The sequence below is a fragment of the Rhinopithecus roxellana genome, chromosome 5 (assembly GCF_007565055.1).
Source record: "Rhinopithecus roxellana isolate Shanxi Qingling chromosome 5, ASM756505v1, whole genome shotgun sequence".
In the NCBI taxonomy this organism is placed as follows: Eukaryota; Metazoa; Chordata; class Mammalia; order Primates; family Cercopithecidae; genus Rhinopithecus; species Rhinopithecus roxellana.
In genome coordinates, this window is record NC_044553.1 from 67,605,431 (window position 1) to 67,627,397 (window position 21,967).

General features: G+C 44.9%; 1 protein-coding gene and 1 non-coding gene across 2 annotated transcripts in view; one reads left to right on the forward strand and one right to left on the reverse strand.

The window, feature by feature from the left end:
* Window positions 1-9,022, reverse strand: part of LOC104659656 (kinetochore scaffold 1) — a 68,253-nt gene extending 59,231 nt beyond the window's left edge. Inside the window, exons 1-2 of the mRNA XM_030930816.1 lie at window positions 8,891-9,022; window positions 1,451-1,502 (exon numbers count right to left, since the gene is read on the reverse strand). Coding sequence (XP_030786676.1) covers window positions 1,451-1,485 — 35 coding nt within the window. The 5' untranslated portion in view covers window positions 1,486-1,502; window positions 8,891-9,022. The remainder of the gene's footprint in view (window positions 1-1,450; window positions 1,503-8,890) is intronic.
* Window positions 9,023-9,364: 342 nt separating this feature from the next.
* Window positions 9,365-9,446, forward strand: TRNAS-GCU. The gene has a single exon. It is a non-coding gene; the product is annotated as a tRNA-Ser (tRNA).
* The last annotated feature ends 12,521 nt before the right edge of the window (window positions 9,447-21,967 follow it).

The following is a 21,967-nucleotide window of genomic DNA, read 5'->3' on the forward strand; positions in this document are numbered from 1 at the left end:
GGGTCTTGAGGTAGGAGGCAGAACTTGACTCCAGAGGTGGGGCTTGGATACAGGACCAAATTGAGGACTAGCTAAAACAGGTCTGGGACAAAAGCACCTCCCCATAAGACACTCCCATCAGGGAGCCTTGTCAGTTTACCATTGCCACCGCAAAAACCCAGCAGTTACCTGCCCTTTCCATGGCAATGACCAGACAAGCTGGAAGTTACTACCCTCACTCTAAAAATGTCTGCATAAAACACCCCTTAATTTGCATATAATTAAAAATGGGTATAAATGAGTGCAGAACTGCCTCCGAGCTGCTACTGTGGGCATAGTGCCTATAGAGTAGCCCTGCTCTGCAAGGAGCTATACCAGTGTTGCTGCTTTACACTAAGCCACTTCAATAAAAGTGCTGTTTAACACCGCTGGGTAGCCCATGAATTCTTTTTTTTTGAGACGGAGTCTCGCTCTGTCGCCCAGGCTGGAGTGCAGTGGCCGGATCTCAGCTCACTGCAAGCTCCGCCTCCCGGGTCTACGCCATTCTCCTGCCTCAGCCTCCCACGCAGCTGGGACTACAGGCGAACGCCACCTCGCCCAGCTAGTTTTTTATGTATTTTTTAGTAGAGACGGGGTTTCACTGTGTTAGCCAGGATGGTCTTGATCTCCTGACCTCATGATCCGCCCATCTCGGCCTCCCAAAGTGCTAGGATTACAGGCTTGAGCCACTGTGCCCGGCTGAATTCTCTTCTGAGCAAAGCCAAGCATCCTCCCTGGCTGGTAAAGCCAAGAGCCCTCCATTTAAAAAATTTTATTTTTTGTAGAGATGGGGGCGGGGGTGTCTTACTATGTTGCCCAGGTTGGTCTCAAATTACTGGGCTTAAGATATCCTCCCGCCTAAGCCTCTCAAAGTGCTGGGACTACAGGTGTGAGCCACCATGCCCAGAGTAGATGAGTTTATACAAAGACATGGCAATGGCAAGGAAAGCTATGAGTCTGTAACATCTACTTCTTTTTGGATGAGTTCATGTACTTTGCAGGGACAAGAATGAAGCTGGAAACCAACCTTCTCAGCAAACTATCACAAGGACAGAAAACCAGACACCTCATGTTCTCACTCATAGGTGGGAACTGAACAATGAGATCACTTGGCCACAGAGCAGGGAACATCACACACTGGGGCCTATCCAGGGCTGGGGGCTGGGGGAGGGATAGCATTAGGAGACATTCCTAATGTAAATGATGAGTTGATGGGTGCAGCAAACCAACATGGCACATGTATACATATGTAAGAAACCTGCACATTGTGTACATGTACCCTAGAACTTAAATTAAAAAAAAAAAAATCTACTTCTTTTTTATTGGAACACAATGGAAAAAGATCTCAGAAGTTATGGATAGGTCTTACTAATTAGAAAAATATCTTTCTCTGATAGAATATAACATTTTTAGCTGCATTAAATGAACTTACTTTTCTTCATTAGCCTCTGAAGACGCCCCATCCATTTTTGAAGAAAACTTTTCTGTAACAAATATACAATATCAGAAAAGGTGAGGAAAAAGGAAAAGCAACTGCAATCTAAGAAGAGATTAAGAGTACAGTTGGTGACTTCAGGGTTACTTTCTGAGGGAAGACCAAAGATGGGAAGGAAAGGCTGGGCACAGTGGTTTATGCCTGTAATCCAGCACTTTGGGAGGCCGAGGGGGGTGAATCACCTGAGGTCGCGAGTTTGAGACCAGCCTGACCAACGTGGAGAAACCCCATCTCCACTAAAACACAAAATTAGCCGGGCATGGTGGCGCATGCCTGTAATCCCAGCTATTCGGGAGGCTGAGGTAAGAGAATCGCTTGAATCCAGGAGACGGAGGTTGCGGTGAGCCGAGATCGCTCCATTGTACTCCAGCCTGGGCAAAAAGAGCAAAACTCCATCTCAAAAAAAAAAAAAAAGGAAAAACACCACTATACTTAGGAAGATATAAATCATGACTCATTTTAAGGAGTTTAAGCCACTATTATAATTAACATTCCTGGAAAATTCTCATACTCAAGATAAAATCAGGCCGGGCGCAGTGGCTCAAGCCTGTAATCCCAGCACTTTGGGAGGCCGAGACGGGCGGATCACGAGGTCAGGAGATCGAGACCATCCTGGCTAACACGGTGAAACCCCGTCTCTACTAAAAAATACAAAAAACTAGCCGGGCGTGTTGGCGGGCACCTGTAGTCCCAGCTACTCAGGAGGCCGAGGCAAGAGAATGGCGCAAACCCGGGAGGCGGAGCTTGCAGTGAGCTGAGATCGGGCCACTGCACTCCAGCCTGGGCGACAGAGCGAGACTCCGTCTCAAAAAACAAAACAAAAAAAAAACAAACAAACAAAAGAAAGAAGATAAAATCAGTGACTAACTTTGATCAGGATGATAGGGACTTTACCGGTTCAAATAAAAATTTGGCCTAGCTTATAAGAGTTTGCAGATTATTTAATAATCTACTCCCAAAATGGACATCAATTAGATAAATGGTCCCCAACCTTTTCCAAATCAGGGATCAGTTTTGTGGAAGACTATTTTTCCACAGACCAGGAGGGTGTGATGGGGGATGGTTTCGGGATGCAACTATTCCACCTCTGATCATCAGGCATTAGACGCTCATAAGGAGCCAGCAACCTAGATCCCTCGTGTGCGCAGTACACAATAGGGTTTGTGCTCCTGTGAGAATCGAATGCCGCTGCTGATCCAACAGGAGGAGAAGCTCAGGCGCTAATGCTCACCTGCTGACCTCCCGCTGTGCCACCCAGGCAGTGGACCTATACCATTCCATGGCCCAGGGGGTTGGGGACACCTGAATTAGATATCTAAATACAGTGAATTTGCATCATATGCATATTTATCTGAGGAAAAGTCAACTATAAGTACTCAGCAAAAAAAAAAATTAACACACAGGCCGGGCGCGGTGGCTCAAGCCTGTAATCCCAGCACTTTGGGAGGCCGAGACGGGCGGATCACGAGGTCAGGAGATCGAGACCATCCTGGCTAACATGGTGAAACCCCGTCTCTACTAAAAAATACAAAAAACTAGCCGGGCCAGATGGCGGGCGCCTGTAGTCCCAGCTACTCGGGAGGCTGAGGCAGGAGAATGGCGTAAACCCGGGAGGCGGAGCTTGCAGTGAGCCGAGATTGCGCCACTGCACTCCAGCCTGGGTGACAGAGCGAGACTCCGTCTCAAAAAAAAAAAAAAAAAAAAAAAAAAAAAAATTAACACATGAAAATAACATCTTATTAGCATAGCTGATAATGCTTTAAATTTCACTCAGTGAGTATTTGCCCTGGAAAGAATATGAACTAAGAGGCATAATGTGAGGTTTCCTCAACTGGTCTCAGTTGCTGCCTCCCTATAACTATATTTGATTTTCACTTTATGTATTAACTTTAGAACTTCATTCTTGGATAAGAAAAAAATGCCACTGCAGATTTCAAAAAAGAATAGCTGGAGATTTTGACTCAACCATATTAGCATTTCTGCCACAACACTAAATTAATACAATACACATAAACAGGATCAATGTTCTTGCTTTTAGCAATAAGTTAACAGGTACCTGAAAGATGTCTGATGTGCTTTGATCCACCTGCCTCTGTTTCCCAAAGTGCTGGGATTATAAGCAAAAGCCACTGTGCCCAGTTATTTTTCTAGTTTTAGCCATTAAACTGCGTCTTCGCACCATGGGAGATAAAAATTTAACTCCCTTTCCTGCAACCACCTCCGAGACACACATACACACACAGCAAGGAAAGATTACATGCCATTCTCAAAAGTATAAAAATCCCAAATAGCCGGGTGCGGTGGCTCATGCCTGTAATCCCAACACGTTGGGAGGCCAAAGTGGGTGGATCACCTCAGGTCAGGAGTTCGAGTCCAGCCTGGCCAACATGGTGAAACCCGTCTCTACTAAAAATATAAAAACTAGTCAGACGTCATGGTGGGTGCCTGTAATCCCAGCTGCTAAGGAGGCTGAGGCAGGAGAACTGCTTGAACTCAGGGGACAGAGGTTACAGTGAGCCAACATGGGGCCACTGCACTCCAACCTGGGCGACAAAGTGAGACTCGGTCAAAAAAAAAAAAAAAATCCCAAATAAGTATCAGCAAAAAGAATCCAGCAATTTGTAAAAAGGATAATAGGATAATATATCACGGTCATGTTGGTTTCATTGCAGAAATGCAAAATTGGTTGGGCAGATATGGGGCAATGTGCCTGTAGTCCCAGCTACTTGGGAGGCTGAGGCAGGAGGAGCTCTGGAGCCCTGGAGTTCCAGGCTGTAGTGCACTATGATTGCAACGGTGAATAGCTACTGTACTCCAGCATGGGCAATATAGTGAAACAAACAAACAAACAAAAAGGAATGCACAGTTTAATATCAGAAAATCAACCTTGCAATTTACCATACTAACAGATTAAAAGGCAAAAATGATATAATCATCTCAACAGATGAAGAAAAAAGTTTAGGGCTGGGCACAATGGCTCACACCTGTAATCCTAGCACTTTGGGTGGCTGAGGCAGGCTGATCACTTGAGCTCAGGAGTTCAAAGGGGCCTGGACAACACGGCAAAACAACATCTCTACAAAAAATACAAAACAGCAGGGCATGGTGGCTCGCACATGTAGTCCCAGTTACTCTGGAGGCTGAGGTGGGAGGATCGCTTGAGCCTGGGAGGCGGAGACTGCAGTGAGCAGAGATCAAACCACTGCACTCCAGGCTGGGCAACAGAGAAAGACTCTGTCTCGGGGGGGTTGGGGGGGATGTTTAATGAATTTTAACATCCTTTCCTGTTTAAAAAAAAAAAAAAAATTTTTTTTTTTTTTTTTTTTTTTTTTTTTGAGACGGAGTCTTGCTCTGTCACCCAGGCTGGAGTGCAGTGGTGTGATTTCAGCTCACTGCAAACTCCGCCTCCCGGGTTCACACCATTCTCCTGCCTTAGCCTCCCGCGTAGCTGGGACTACAGGCACCAGCCACCAGGCCCGGCTAATTTTTTTGTGTTTTTAGTAGAGACGGGGTTTCACTGTGTTAGCCACGATGGTCTCGATCTCCTGACCTCATGATCCGCCCGCCTCGGCCTCCCAAGAATAATTTTTAATGACAAATTATATGCAACATACAGATAAAAATATTAACTACTATCAACTCAAGATCACCTAAATATCTTTGTTGTTTAAAATAGTCACTAAGCATAATTCCTGTCCAATCTGTAGACCAACTGGTTGGCAATTAACTGATGAAATTCAAGCTTAATGAAGTCCCCCTTTTAAAATATTCTGTAACTGTTAAGTTCCACTTTCAACACAAATAGAAGACTCCACACTCACAAGTTAAGCTTCATTTATAAAACATTGTTATGGCCAAACTCTTGATCACTGACACATTAAGTTACTGGTTCCAGGAGCTGGGTGTGGTGGCTCAAGCTTGTAATCTCAGCACTTTGGGAGGCCGAGGTGGGAGGATCACTTGAGGCCAGGAGTTCAAGACCAGCCTGGGCAACATGGTGAAACCTCTGTCTCTACTAAAAATACAAAAAAATTAGCTAGGCAAGGCAGCGTGCTCCTGTAATCCCAGGTACTTGGGAGGCTGAGGCAGGAGAATCCCCTGAACCCAGGAGGTAGAGATGTAGTGAGCCAGCCTGGGAAACAGAATGAGTGAGACTCCGTCTCAAAAAGAAAAAGAAAAAAAAAAAGTTACTGATTCCAAACTGTGTATCTGGCATCCAAGGGTGCTGCAGCATACTCACAATGGCGTCCTGGGATATTTAAAAATTTTGAGAGATGCACAGCAGTTCTGAACATCTGTCAGGTACTGTGTGAACTACTAGCTCAAAACAGTACCATATGCATTACATTAGTTTTAATAACTTATCACTGTAAAGATAAACTGTTCGCAGTTGCTGTGATAAAAAGCAAGTAGTTTTTTTTTTTTTTTTTTTTTTTGAGATGGAGTTTCACTCTTCCTGCCCAGGCTGGAGTACAATGCCGCAATCTCAGCTCAATGCAGCCTCCGCCTCCCTGCAACCTCTGCCTCCCGGGTTCAAGTGATTCTCCTACCTCAGCCTCCCGAGTAGCTGGGATGACAGGCATGCGCCACCACGCCTGGCTAATTTTGTATTTTTAGTAGAGACGAGGTTTCTCCATGTTGGTCAGGCTGGTCTCAAACTCCCGACCTCAGATGATCTGCCCCCTCGGCCTCCCAAAGTGCTGGGATTACAGGTGTGAGCCACCCCGCCCGGCCCAAAAGCAAATTTTTTTTATTAAGGTAGTACAGGAAATGAGGGTGACAGGGTATAAACTGATTCCAAAGTTTCAGAAGTTGTGCAGTGTCTAACAGGCACATATATCCAATCAGTAAGTGTGATTATTTAATAAAATTTTGGCCAGGCACGGTGGCTCATGCCTGTAATCCTAGCACTTTGGGAGGCCAAGGTGAGCAGATCATGAGGTCAGGAGTTCAAGACCAGCCTGGCCAATGTGGTGAAACCCCCCCATCTCTACTAAAAATATAAAAACTGGCTGGGCGTGGTGGTGGGCGCCTATAATCGCAGTTACTCGGGAAGCTGAGGCAGGAGAATCATTTGAACCCAGGAGGCGGAGGTTGCAGTGAGCCAAGATAGAACCACTGCACTCCAGCCTGGGTGACAGAGCGAGACAAAAAATAAATAAATAAAATAAAATAAAATATTAAAAAATCATCTTTTCCTTCAATTTCTGTATTTTTTTACATTGGCTACTAAGTTTGGGACATATATACTTAATGTTTGGACCCAACCACTGTACTCAGTAAATAGACTGTTAGGTATTTCTTTTGATCTAAGGGTACCATGCATCAAGAAAATTTAGGAACCACTCGTCTAAATAATCCGTAGGTCTTCAAATAGCGACTGAGCCCAATTAGCCTTTGAGCTAAGAGTGTTTTTTTACACTTTTAATGGATTGTAGAAAACAAGGCAAGCAATAACAACTAAACAAAGAATATGTGACAAAGACCATGTAGCCTGCAAAGCCTGAAATATTTACTATCTGGCTCTTTGCCCACTCCTACATTTATATAACCGATATCTAGAGTTAATATTTTCCGGGATTGTAGGAGGGTAAGAGTGAAATGACAGACTCCAGACCTGTGCTGTCCAATACAGTAGTTATTTACATTTAAATTAATTAAAATAAAATAAAATTTAATAATCAGTTCTTTGGTCACAACAATGACATTTCAAGTGCTCCATAGTCCCATGTCGCTAATGGGTATTATGTTGGAGTGCAGATACAAAACATTATCATTTTCACAGGAAGCCCTATTGGACCGCACTGTTTTACTGTTAATATCTAGAGTCAGTATCTTTTACAGTCTATTATTTAACATCGAATACATCATTAATACTACCATTCCAAACATTTTATTCAATTTACATGTATTTATCATCTTGTAAAGATTTCCAGCCATTCACAAAGAATTATACTGCTTTGACCCTAACCTTTCATTACCAAAATTTTACCATATATTAACTCCCATCTCTGTAAATCATCTCTCCAACCAACATCCACCTCAAATGCGCTCTTCTCCACGAATCCATCACCAAAAACATCAAATAAGCTCTCCCTTTTCTGTGCTCCCACTCCACTTTAGAATGTCGTATAATCTTTTACATTCTGCCTTGTATTCTAGTTATTTGGGTATATTAGTTTATTTCCCTTTCTGGATTGTAAACCCCTCTAGGTTTGGGACTCAATCATATGTCCCCAGCCCTATCATAAGATAACGAACCCAATAAATACCTACGGGATTAGACGGAAGTGAAAACGTCAATTTTAATATCTAGACTGGAATAAGCTTCTGCTTTGGTCTTCATCCACATCCTGTATCTGTTAATGCCTATTAAACCTATCTGTAAAATTCCAATCGGTAATATTTTTTTCCCCCTCAAACTTGAGTATTTAAATAAACATCAAGAATGGGGGCTTAAATCCTGAGGAATAATGAACGGAGAAGGATTTTTTTTTTTTTTTTTTTAATTTTTTGAGACGGAGTCTCGCTCTGTCGCCCAGGCTGGAGTGCAGTGGCCGGATCTCAGCTCACTGCAAGCTCCGCCTCCCAGGTTTACGCCACTCTCCTGCCTCAGCCTCCCGAGTAGCTGGGACTACAGGCGCCCGCCACCTCGCCCGGCTAGCTTTTTTGTATTTTTTAGTAGAGACGGGGTTTCTGCATGTTAGCCAGGATGGTCTCGATCTCGTGACCTAGTGATCCGCCCGTCTCGGCCTCCCAAAGTGCTGGGATTACAGGCTTGAGCCACCGCGCCCGGCCCGGAGAAGGATTTTTAAAAACTAATTTGCGGAGTACTAATATTGGCTTTATTTGTTAATGTTATTATATCTGCAAGAAACAAAAAATCTGTTACGTGCAGCCAGCACTCCGAGCAGACACCTTAAACCACGAAGAGCTGAGAATTTTAAAATCACTCATTGCTGTCACTTCATTTAGAGCCAAGAAAAGCTTAAGTGAGAAATACAAACAGCCTAGAGGTCCCTAGGGAACAGCAGCAGGGGTGCAAGAAGAATCCGCGAGCCCTGACAGAAGACCGCAGGGCGGGGCGGAAGGGGACGCCAAGAGAGCGACCGACAAGCAGCCCGAGCCGGGTGGCCGGAGGGGCCCAGGTGCGGGCGGAGAACTATTAGGGAAGCGGGAGGCGCCATAACCTACAGGCCGAGGAGAGGAAAAAAGAGCACAGTGTGCCCGGCCCGGGGCAGAGGCGTCTACTCGGCTCGGCGCTAACGGAGGCCACCAGGCTGAGGGAGCGTTCCCCACCTCCCACCGCGGGAACTTCAGGGCGCCCAGACAAAACCCGAAGCCTTCCCTGGAGCCCAGAAGGGTCATTTTCTTTACCTGCCGCGGCCCACCTGCTCGACAAATTTTGCGCAGGTTTGGGGTCCACACGCTCCTCAGAGCGGAAACTCAGCGCCGCCTCTAACCTTCACCGCACAACGCCCAGCTCGCCTCAGCGAAGTATTCAAATCTAACCGCCTAGGTGCTGCGCACGCGCAAAGCGGCTCTACGCGTCGGCTCCGCCCCTTAGGCTCCACACCAACCCTATTTCTAAGACTCCTTTAAGGAAACTACTTTCCTAGCCTCCGTGCCAATTTTATTTCCTTCAAGTTTATCTCATTTTCGACCGAATTTCCTCTGCCCCTCCCCACTGCAGACCTCCCCCACAAACATGGGAGCGGCCATCTTCTTTCGATTGCTTGCTAAGGAAGGGATTGGATTTTGGCTTCCGTACAAAATGGCGGCTTCCATAACCTTGCGTCACATCCCCTTGATATTACTCCCTATAGCAATCAGGAAACAGCATGTTTCAGGGACGAGGTGGCCGAGTGGTTAAGGCGATGGACTGCTAATCCATTGTGCTCTGCACGCGTGGGTTCGAATCCCATCCTCGTCGAGATAACAGCGGATGTTTTTGTTTATAACCAAAGTAAATCTGCAGAGGGGAATAAATTTTTTTTTTTTTTTGAGACGGGGTCTTGCTCTGTCGCCTAGGCTGGAGTGCAGTGGCACCATCTCGGCTCACTGCAAGCTCCACTTCCCGAGTACATGCCATTCTCCTACCTCAACCTCCCGAGTAGCTGGGACTACAGGCGCCCGCCACCAAGCCCGGCTAATTTTTTGTATTTTTAGTAGAGATGAGGGGGGAGGTTTCACCGTGTTAGGCAGGATGGTCTCGATCTCCTGACCTCGTGATCCGCCCGCCTTGGCCTCCCAAAGTGCTGGGATTACAGGTGTGAGCCACTGCGCCCGGCTGAGCGGAATAAATTTTTTTTATAACCAAAGTAAATTTGCAGAGCGGAAAAAGTTGAATACTCATTATTTATTACTCAATCCGGCACCATCAATCTCAGGTATGAAATAGTTGAAATACTGTATTTGGAACGTTCCGACATCACAGATAAAGAAAAGGGAGGGAAAGAGACTTTCCAGGAATCAGAAAACGCGCTGAATTTAATTTATTTTCTTTTTTTTTTTTTTTTTTTTTTTTTTTTTTTTTTTTTGAGACGGAGTCTTGCTCTGCCGCCCAGGCTGGAGTGCAGTGGCCGGCTCTCAGCTCACTGCAAGCTCCGCCTCCCGGGTTCACGCCATTCTCCTGCCTCAGCCTCCCGAGTAGCTGGGACTACAGGCGCCCGCCTCGTCGCCCGGCTAGTTTTTTGTATTTTTTAGTAGAGACGGGGTTTCACCGTATTAGCCAGGATGGTCTCGATCTCCTGACCTCATGATCCGCCCATCTCGGCCTCCCAAAGTGCTGGGATTACAGGCTTGAGCCACCGCGCCCGGCCGAATTTAATTTATTTTCATATGAAGTTAACAAATGTATAGAATTCCACAATTATTACCATCCCATATGTTCCAATGCTGCTCTGTTCCAACTTTAACATAGCTCCTAACTGAGGAGTTTCAATTATTGTACACTCTTACTCGGGTTTTTAACAGCTGTCCGGATTATGAAATACCAGGTTTTACTTCAAAAGCTACCAGTTCAAAAGACACTTTATCCGGTATTTATTATCTACAGGCACATCACTATAACCCTTGATCATGACAGATATTTTTATTACTCCATTTTACAGATGAGGAGACTGAAAGATTAGCTTGACCGAGGTTATCAGCTTCTAAATTGTAGAGAGTGTAACCCAAATCTACTGGACGCTGGCTTAATCACCCTCCTAATCTGTGCTGTATATTAATAATCAGTATTTATCAATCCTATACTATGCTATAGATTAATAATCAGTATTTATCAATCTTTCGAAGCCATGGTTTACAGATTCTGTCTTCCACGAGGCTGTCTGCATTGCACCATGCTCCACAACCCAGCATCTGGCAGGTGCTTCAGCAAGGTTTGGGCACTGAGTATGGAAAGCAGTGGCCCCACTCTCTGCTGGCTCCAGTGACTCCTTCCTGTTAAAGATCCAAATCCGTTGGGAATGCTGATACCTCGCTGGGCTCAGGACATTGAGTCAACCTTCCTTAGCCTTGCTCTCCAATGCATTCTCCACCCTGCTGCTAGGAAGGGTTTCTGCTGGGTTCCATGCATTTCCAAGGGGTCCATGGATAGAATTCAGTGGATTATTTGGTTCGGAATAAAGATTTCATCCTTATTTCCATACTCCCTCATTGAAAGCACATTCTTCAGTAAGGGTAAGCAGCTCACTACAGTAATGTTAACCTTATCCATTATTTTGTCACTAATAGAAATCACAGATTTTTTTTTTTTTTTTTTTTTTTGAGATGGAGTCTCGCTCTGTCGCCCGGGCTGGAGTGCAGTGGCCGGATCTCAGCTCACTGCAAGCTCTGCCTCCCGGGTTTACGCCATTCTCCTGCCTCAGCCTCCCGAGTAGCTGGGACTATAGGCGCCCGCCACCTCGCCCATCTAGTTTTTTTGTATTTTTAGTAGAGACGGGGTTTCACTGTGTTAGCCAGGATGGTCTCGATCTCCTGACCTCGTGATCCGCCCGTCTCGGCCTCCCAAAGTGCTGGGATTACAGGCTTGAGCCACCGCGCCCGGCGAAATCACAGATATTTTTATACCAGATTACTGTTACTGCTTTATGCTCATTGCTACTTCAAAATTATGATAATTTTTAGACCTGCTATTAGATCTTGTAATGTTACACATTCATAAAGAAGTGCATGCATTAAGCCGGGCATGGTGGCTCACGCCTGTAATCCCAGCACTTTGGGAGGCTGAGGCGGTGGATCATTTGAGGTCAGGAGTTCAAGACCAGCCTGGCCAACATGGTGAAACCCTGTCTCTACTAAAAATACAAAAGTTACCCAGGCGTGGTGGCATGTGCCTGTAGTCCCAGGTACCCGGGAGGCCGAGGCAGGAGAATTGCTTGAACCCAGGAGGTGGAGGTTGCAGTGAGCCGAAATCGTGCCACTGCATTCCAGCCTGGGCAACAGAGCAAGACTCCATCAAAAAAAAAAAAAAAAAAAAGTGCATGCATTACTATACTATTACATCACAAATTTTGAGAATATTTTGGCAACTATTCCAACACAATTGGTTGCCTTTGTATTCCAACATATTTAATTTTATGCACTTAAAAACAACATTCTGGCCAGGCATGGTGGCTCATGCCTGAAATCTCAGCACTTTGGAAGGTCAAGGCAGGAGCAGCCCATGAGTCCGGGAGTTCAAAGACAGTCTGGGCAACATAGTGAGACCCCTGTCTCTACAAAAAAATTTAAAAATTTAATCAAAATTAAAAAAAAAAATTCTGAGATGAGATCCTTAGACTTCCCCAGACTGCCAAAAGGGTCTGTGTCACAAAAAAAAGGTTAAGAGCCCCTGAGAGATACCTTTCTAAATCTCCCTGGAGACACTGATCTTACCTTTCCTTCAGAAGGATTTTTTTCTCTTTCCACAACACATTTGTAGGTACTGTCCCTGCTCCTTTCACGGCAACATACCCCTGATCCCACCCTCTTCTTTCCCATCATGTCACTTCCTGGCTGGTTGCCACTCCTCCTTTGGATCTCAGCTTAGAGGTCACCCCCATCAACAAGCCCTGCAACCTGCAGCTCCCTCTTCCATTTCAACTAGCCCCTGTGCTCTCTCTTGCTTCTGGACCTTTGTAACCCTCCTAGACGCTTCTGTAGCCTGCTAGGCTTTTCCCAGCACTTGCCAGGGAAGTGCCGGGAATGCATTTGTAAATAGATTTTTACTTACATTGCCCATTAGTGCCGCAACTTCTCTAGAGACGCCAGGACTGCATCATTTTCCTGAGGTTTGCTAGTTTCTTGCAGTGATGACTATAGGTCTATCAATGTCTGTGCAGAGTATGGGTAGATTTTCTTTCTTTCTTTCTTTCTTTTTTTTTTTTTTTGAGACAGGGTCTCGCTGTGTCACCCAAGCTGGAGTGCAGTAGCACTATCTCCACTCACTACAACCTCCACCTCCCAGGTTCAAGCAGTTCTCCTGCCTCAGCCTTCCCAGTAGCTGGAATTACAGGCGTGTGCCACCATGCTGTTAATTTTTGTATTTTTAGGAGAGGCGGGATTTCATTGAAGAAGGAATTCATGAATTTTACAAGTATAATCAAAGACAACCAAAATTTTTTACTTTTTCCTTCAAAAGCTAAGTGTAGTGTAGCCACCTCCCCCGCCACTCTAAGTTAGAGAATACTAACTGCTTGTTTTTCCTTCTGTGCTCAGCGAGCCTTATCTGTACCCGCTAGTTCCACATTCCTTGAGGCTCAGAGAGTTCCTGCTTCACCTCCCTAGGGCAGCTGCAAAGTTACAAGGTTGATACAAGGTTGATTTCTCAAGGATGTGGAACATGTAATATAGATAAATGTAAAAGACTGATCAACTGTCTTTGTTCTCCTTTCTGTCAGTCCGCTTCCTGCATCATGTTGCTCCTGGCCACTGACTGCTTAAAAGGTGGCTGCTTTCTTTGTCCCGGACTCAGACTTTCCTGGACGCTAGTCCTACTGACCCAGGCGATCACCTTTTAATAAAGACATTTCCTGAACTCACTCTGTTCGGTCTCTCCCATCTTTTGATTGTCCCACAGCATCACCATGTTGGCCATGCTGGATGGGACGTCATGCTGCACGGGCTGGGAAGATTATTTTTTCAAAGGAAATCTTCAGCTGTAGTGTGAAAATGAAATGTACTGGCAGAATATAGAGAAAAAAAAAATTGTGAGTTGAAAACTCACTTTTTTAGGCTGAGTACAGTGGTTCACACCTGTAATTCCAGCACTCTGGAAGGCTGAGGTGGGAGGATTGCTTGAGTCCCGGCGTTCGAGACCAGCCCAAGCAACATAGGGAGCATCTGTCTCTATTTAAAAAAACAAACAAATAAAAACACAGAAAGAAAGGGAAAAGAAAGAAAAAAGAGGCTGGTGTGGTGGCTAGCGCCTGTAGTCCTACAGAGGCTGAGGTGGGAGGATCGCTTGAGCCCCGGAGGTTGAGGCTGCGGTGAGGCGTGATCGGTCCACTGCACTCCAGCCTGGGCGACAAAGCGAGACTCCGTCTCAAAAAAAAAAAAAAAAAAAAAAAGTCAAGGTAAAGAAGTATTTGAATTAGAAACGGAAAGAGAAACTTGTAAGATGCTGACAGGAAAGCCGGGCGCGGTGGCTCACGCCCGTAATCCTAGCACTTTGGGAGGCCGAGGCGGGTGGATCACGAGGTCAGAAGATCGAAACCATCCTGGCTAACACGGTGAAACCCCATCTCTACTAAAAATAAAAAAAAAAATAGCCGGGCGTGGTGGCTGGCGCTTGTGGTCCAGCTACTCGGGAGGCTGAGGCAGGAGAATGGCGTGAATCCGGGAGGCGGAGCTTGCAGTGAGCCGAGATCGCGCCACTGCACTCCAGCCTGGGCCACAGAGCGAGACTCCGTCTCAGAAAAAAAAAAAAAAAAAAAAGGCAGCAGCAGCTGACAGGAAAAGAGTTAGAGGCGCCATCTACTGGAACAGCTGAGCTACCGCAAGACTCGGACAAGATGCTCTTATCTACAGGGATGGATGCTCTGTCTACAGAGATCTCTATTAACTCCCCAAATTCTTCAACAAACCACAGCTCAAAGAAACCATTCTCTACCAACACCGATGTTCTTCCTTACAAGTACTATCCTCAACTATTGCAGGAGATCTCAACCTCTGGAAGACCGCAAGAAAGGACTGTTGCATAAATATATTACCAAGATATTCCAGCTCTTTTACTATTGGGGTGTCAGGTAATGGGTCTTCATTATCTGGGGCCAGCTTTAAGAGGACCAGTTCCCTCTTTTGAAAATGAGGTTCTCTGGGAATCAATGGCCAATGTTTATTATGAAATAATAAACTGGTCCACAGCCCAGACAGGCTGTATGTGTCAGCAGCCGCCCTTATATGACATAGCTCTGAAGGAAGAATTGAAATCAATGCTTTGTTTTTGTTTGGTTGGTTTGACTTTTTTTTTTTTTTTTTTTTTTGACACATATGAAATTTATTTCTTAACTCTTGCAAGAAAAACCCAGACCTCAGGCTCCAAGACTTACAAAGACTGGTTTTGAGAGGCAGGCAATGACAGAAGTGAAGTCAATTTGTTCCTTACCATCAGGTTCTCTCACTGGAGAACCATCTCTGGGAACACAGTGATGACAGGGTCTGGAAAGGCTCCATAGTGAATCCATGCATTCTACTTTGAGTCTGCAACACTGACCCAAAACGTTTTTCTTTGCTGAAATCATTCCCTGAGATGCATGCTATCCTGTGAAAATACTACAACAGCTTCTAGGAATGTCTACTGAACTGAAAACTAAATATTTTCATATTGAAGATCAGTAGAGCAAAACAGAAATCCAGTTTTAGTAACATTGTTTAGGAAAGCCAAGATGAATGAGTAAATGCCAAAGACTCGGGGAAATAGGGAATAACACTTGATGGTATATCTCAAGCTGAGGTGGTGATGGATAGTTAGCCAGTTGTTTATTCTGAAATTTTTTGTTTTTTTTTTTAAAACAGAGTCACTCCGTCACTCAGACGGTAGTGCAGTGGCGCGACCTCGGCTCACTGCAACCTCCGTCGCCCAGGTTCAAGCGATTCTGTTGTCTCAGTTTCCCGAGTAGGTGGGATTACAGATGCACGCCACACCACGCCCAGCTAATTTTTGTATTTTTAGTAGAGATGGAGTTTCATCATGTTGGCCAGGCTGGTCTCAAACTCCCAACCTCAGGTGATCCACCCCCCTCAGCCTCCCAAAGTGCTGGAATTACAGGTGTAAGCCACCCTGCCTGGCTTAGAATTCTGATTTTTAAATTATTGAATAGCACAGAAACTTGACATCTGAAAAAATGTTTTGTTTTGTCTTTGAGACAGAATCTCACTCTGTTGCCCAGGCTGGAGTGCAGTGGCACGATTTCAGCTCACTGTAAGCTCTGCCTCTCAGGTTCACGCCATTCTCCTGCCTCAGCCTCCCACCACGCCCGGCTGATTTTTTCTATTTCTCAGTAGAGACAGGGTTTCACCGTGTTAGCCAGGATGCTCTTGATCGCCTAACCTCGTGATCCGCCCGCCTCGGCCTCCCAAAGTGCTGGGATTACAGGCGTGGGCTACTGCACCCAGCCAAAATGTTTTGTTTTTGTTTTGATTTTTTAGTTTTAAAAAAACTGAAATAGTTCCTTAATATCGGTTTCTGGGAACTCACTGAAAGGATCACTTCCTATCAACCCTCCTTTCAATGACTGTCAGTAATCATTTCTTATATAATCTAGTAAGTATCAGAGGTAGCCTTTACTTTAGCCCAAAATGCAAAGCGTTAAAATTCTTTTTTGAGGCCAGGTGCCATGACTTATGCCTGTAATCCCAGCATGGTGACAGGCCAAGTGGAAGGATTGCTTGAGGCCAAGAGGTCAAGACCAGCCTAGTAATACAGTGAGACCCTGTCTCTACACAAAATAAAATTAAAATTAAGAAAATTAGACAGGCGGCCGAGCACCGTGACTCACGCCTATAATCCCAGCACTTTGGGAGGCCGAGGCGGGCAGATCACCTAAGGTCAGGAGTTTGAGACCAGCCTGGCCAATGTGGCAAAAACCCGTCTCTACTAAAAATACAAAAGTTAGCCAGGCATGGTGGCATGTGCCTGTAATCCCAACTACCCAAGAGGCTGAGGCAGGAGAATCACTTAAACCCAGGAGATGGGTGTTGCAGTGAGCCAAGATTGTGCCACTGCACTCCAGCCTGGAAGACAGAGTAAGACTCCATCGCCAAAAAAAAAAAAAAAAATTAGCCAGGCATGGGTGTGCATACCTGTGGGCCCACCTACTCAGGAGGCTGTGGCAGGAGGATCATTTGAACCCAGGAGTTAGAGGCTGCAGTGAGCCATGATTATGCTAGCCTGGGTGACAGGCTATCTCAAAAAAAAACAAAAAATTTTGCTTAAACAACAAAAATGTATTGTCTCCCAGTTCTGGAGGCTAAAGTCTGAGATCAAGGTGTCAACAGGATTGGTTCCATAGGAGGGGTGTGAGGGAGAATCTATTTCATATCGCTCATCTAGCTTCTGTAGTTTACTGGCAGTTTCTGGCGTATCTTGGCTTATAAAATTACTAATCCTTGCGATTTTGCTTCAATTGTGACTCTGGAAGATTTGGCATTTAGATCAGATATAAAGCTTTCCTTTTAAAATTCCTAAACTACTTTAACTTCAACATTTGGAATGTTGGAAAGAAAAAAGAACCAGAATAATTGCATCACTTATTATTTACTTGAATTACTGAAACATTTTCAAGAATCTTTTGTCTAGGTGCCTTGGTAATGAAGAGATAGAAGATGCAAGTTCTTGGGCTCTCTGTGTCAGACAGCATGCCGGGTCTAGAATTCCAAAGCCATTAACTGCTTTTAGATTCCTCGGTTCTTTTATGATGGAGGAGTCGTATTTGAATCTGCTAAGGCAAATAAAAGCAGTTAGTCGTTTTTGCAAATTATTATTATTATTATTACTGAGACGGAGTCTTGCTCTGTCGCCCAAGCTGGAGTGCAGTGGCGCAATCTCGGCTCACTGCAAGCTCCACCTCCCGTTCATGCCATTCTCCTGCCTCAGCCTCCCGAGTAGCTGGGACTACAGGCGCCCGCCACCATGCCTGGCTAATTTTTTTTTTGTATTTTTAGTAGAGACAGGGTTTCACCATGTTAGCCAAGATGGTCTCGATCTCCTGACCTCGTGATCCACCCGCCTCGGCCTCCCAGAGTGCTGGGATTACAGGCATGAGCCACCGCGCCCGGCCCATTTTTGCAAATTATTAATTATTGCTTATCATTTAGTTTCCAAAATACTAGGTGTATGGTGTTATGTTTCCATCACTGGTGAAAAACGACCCATGGTCTAGGCACTTTGGAGTAGCACCCACCAGCTATGCGAAGGTCAAATGGATCTTAAAGAGTTGTGCAGTGAGACTGAAAGAGGAGAGTCACTATTTCAGAGATAACCAAAGGTTAAAAAAAGAGGTAAGATATTTTAATACTTGTTTGAACGTTTCATCTTGATAGTATTACACAATGATACAATATGTACATATGTAATGTAATATGCCTGTACAGTTTAAAAATAACAATAATAAGGCCAGGTGCAGTGGCTCACACATGTAATCCCAGCACTTTCAGAGGCCAAGGTGGGGGAGGATCGCTTGAGGCCAGTAGTTCCAGACCAGCCTAGGTAACACAGTGAAACCCTGTCTCTATAAAAAATTAAAAATTAGCCAGGTGTGGTGGTATGCACCTATATTCTCAGCTACTCAAGAGGCTCAAATAGGTGAATCACTTGAGCCCAAGAGTTCCAGACCAGCCTGAGAAACATGGCAAAACCCTGTCTCTACCAAAAATGTAAAAATTAGCTGGGCGTGGTGGTATATGCCTGTGGTCCCAGCTACTCAAGAGGCTGAAGTGGGAGGATCACTTGAATCTGGGAGGTCGAGACTACAGTGAGCCATGATCGTGCCGCTGCACTCTAGCCTGGGCAACAGAGCAGGACCTTGTCTCTGAAAAAAAAAAAAGAAAGAAAGAAAAAAAAAAAAAGCAAGCAAGCAACAACAACAACAAAAAAAGCAATGCTGTATATACACAACCCAGCTTGAGAGCTGGAACATTACCAGCCCCTTTGTTTCTATATTTAAAAATTATTTTTATTTTTTTTTCCTACCCTCTTGGAAGGTGGCAGATTACTAGCACCTTTGATGCTTCCTGTGTATCCCTTCCTGGAGGCATCCTCCCACCAAAAAGATAACTACTTTGGCCGGGCACAGTGGCTCAGGCCTGTAATCTCAGCACTTTGGAAGGCCGAGGTGGGCGGATCACGAGGTCAGGAGTTTGAGACCAGCCGCGCCAACATGGTGAAACCCTGTCTCTACTAAAAAAAAAAAAAAAAAAAAAATACAAAAAATACAAAAGATTAGCCGGGCGTGGTGGCGAGCGCCTATAATCCCAGGTACTCGGGAGGCTGAGGCAGGAGAATCGCTTGAACCCGGGAGGCGGAGGTTACAGTGAGCCCAGATCCGGCCACTGCACTCCAGCCAGGGCGACAGAGTGAGACTCCGTCTCAAAAAAAAAAAAAAAGAAAAGAAAAAAGATAACTACTTTTTGTTTGTTTGTTTTGTTTGTTTGAGACAGAGTTTGGCTCTGTTGCCGCGACTGGAGTGCAGTGGTGCGATCTCGGCTCACTGCAACCTCCCCCTCCCGGGTTCAAGCGATTCTCCTGCCTCAGCCTCCTGTGTAGCTGGGATTGCAGGCGCGTGTCACCACGCCTGGCTAATTTTTGTATTTTTAGTAGAGACGGGGTTTCACCGTGTCAGCCAAGATAGTCTCAATCTCCTGACCTCGTGATCTGCCCGCCTTGGCCTCCCAAAGGGCTGGGATTCCAGGCGTGAGCCACCATGTCCGGCAAAGATAACTATTTTTCTGAATTTCATGTTAATCATCCTCTTGTTTTTCTTACCAAATATACATATTTATACATATTTGTAGTCTTAAATATGTTTTGTCTGTTTTTGAATTTTATATAATGTATTCATTTTATATAATGTATTCATCTGTGACTCTGTCACTGGACACTGTTTTATCCATATAATTCATTCATTTTCACTGCTGATTAGTTTACAATTGAGCATACAATTAGGTATCCATTCTCTTACTGATGGATTTTTTTTTATCTCCCTTTTTTTGCTGCAAGAACACTGCTGTGACTGTTTTTATATGTCTCTTGGGGCACATGTACAGTGTTTCTGTTGGTAGACAGCTAGAAGTAGAGTCACTGGTTATGTGCGTGTTCAACTTTAGTAGGCAATTTTTTTTTTTTTAATAATTTTTATTTTATTTTATTTTATTTTTTGAGACAGAGTCTTGCTCTGCCACCCAGGCTGGAGTGCAGTGGCCGGATCTCAGCTCACTGCAAGCTCCGCCTCCCGGGTTTACGCCATTCTCCTGCCTCAGCCTCCCGAGTAGCTGGGACTACAGGCGCCCGCCTCGTCGCCCGGCTAGGTTTTTTTTTTTGTATTTTTAAGTAGAGACAGGGTTTCACCGTATTAGCCAGGATGGTCTCGATCTCCTGACCTCGTGATCCGCCCGTCTCGGCCTCCCAAAGTGCTGGGATTACAGGCTTGAGCCACCGCGCCCGGCATAGTAGGCAATTCTTAACTGTTTTCACCTAGTTAATGGCTGACAAAAATGTTGCAGTTTTGAAAACGTGGAGAAGCTTCAAATGAAGAGGGTGGCAGAGGACTTGGAGGGGAAGAAAACAATAATCATAATCATAGACAATATTGTTCACCATGTACAAGACAGTGTTCTAAGCAGAATGAGTGCCTTTGGTGATGATACCTCGTCAGGACCACAGTAAACTTATCCAACTAAAAACTGGTCACATTCCATGGCTCCTCTGCTTCTATCTTTGGATTTCAATAATCGTATGTTCTAGAATGTGTGAGTCTTGAGGATCATCATCCAAACCTTGAAAAGGCTTTGAAATGAGTCCATTTTCTCTCAAGTCTTTGGAAGCAAGATTAACTCAAGCAAGTCTAGGTCGTCCATGAAAAGATACAGACATTCAGGAAAACCCACGTTTCCAACCCCTGGCTGGAACTAATGCCAACCTTGAAAAATGCAGCTGCTGGACCAGCTGCATTTTCAGTTGCTGCATTCAGCTGCCTCAGCCTCTCACATGACTGGAGAGAATGAAAATTGGTATAATCTTTTTGGAGGGCAGTTTCCTATTACCTATTCATATTTAAAGCCATTGACCCCATAATTACACTAAAAAAACTGTCCTGTAGAAACTATGCTACAAGTGTGGAAGGGTATAAGGATGTTTACTATGGTTTGAGAATAGTGAAAAACTGCAAATACCTAAAATTCCAGCAACAGGAGATAGACTGCAGTACAATAGAACACAATGCAGCTATTAAAAAAAAAAAAAATTAAGTCCGGGCACGGTGGCTCACGCCTGTAATCCCAGCACTTTGGGAGACTGAGGTGGGCAGATCACATAGTCAGGAGTTTGAGACCAGCCTGGCCAATATGTTGAAACTCCATCTGTACTAAAAATACAAAAAAAATTAGCCGGGCATGGCGGTGTGCGCCTGTAGTCCCAGCTACTCGGGAGGCTGAGGCAGAATTGCTTGAACCTGGGAGGCGGAAGTTACAGTAAGACAAGATTGCACCACTGCACTCCAGCCTGGGTGACAGAGAGATTTCGTCTTAAAAAAAAAAAAAAAATCATGTTGCAGAACAATTTGTATGGCATGATCTCATTTTTATTAAAGGAAATACATATAGATTTGTGTATCTATGAGTAGAAAACAGGCAGGAGAACCCTTAATAATTTTTATCATTTTTCCCCCTCCCCGTTAGCACTAGAGGGTCTTGACTGCAAGTTGTCTAGGTTCTTGGCGTTTTGAACAAAGAGTTGGACAAAATGCACAGCAAAGTAAGGAAAGAATGAAGCAGCGAAAGGAACGAAATGAAGGCAGGGATTTATTGAAAATTAAAGTACACTCCACAGTGTGGGAGTGGGCCAAGCAGTGGCTCAAGGGCCCCCAATACAGAATCTTCTCGGGGCCAAATAGCCCCTAGAGGTTTCCCGTTGGCCACGTGGTGTTCACCTCATGGTTGCAGAAGGCAACCAATCAGAGGCTAAAGTGAAGTTACAAAGTTGCACTTCTATGCAAAGGAAGACTTGGCCAGCAATCAGTTCGATTGGTTGCAGACAGCAACCAATCAGAGGCTGAAGTGATGTTACAAAGGTCACACTCCCATGCAAACATCTGATCGGTTGCAAAAAGCAACCAATCGGAGGTACTTTCAACTTCCCATCTGCCAGGGAGAAAAGTTGGGGGTTTGCAAAGGGAGTAACCTCTGGTCCTTTTGTTACTTAGGAGTGGAAAGTTAGGGCTTTCCTATCAATTTAGTTCTAGGAAGTCAGTGTGA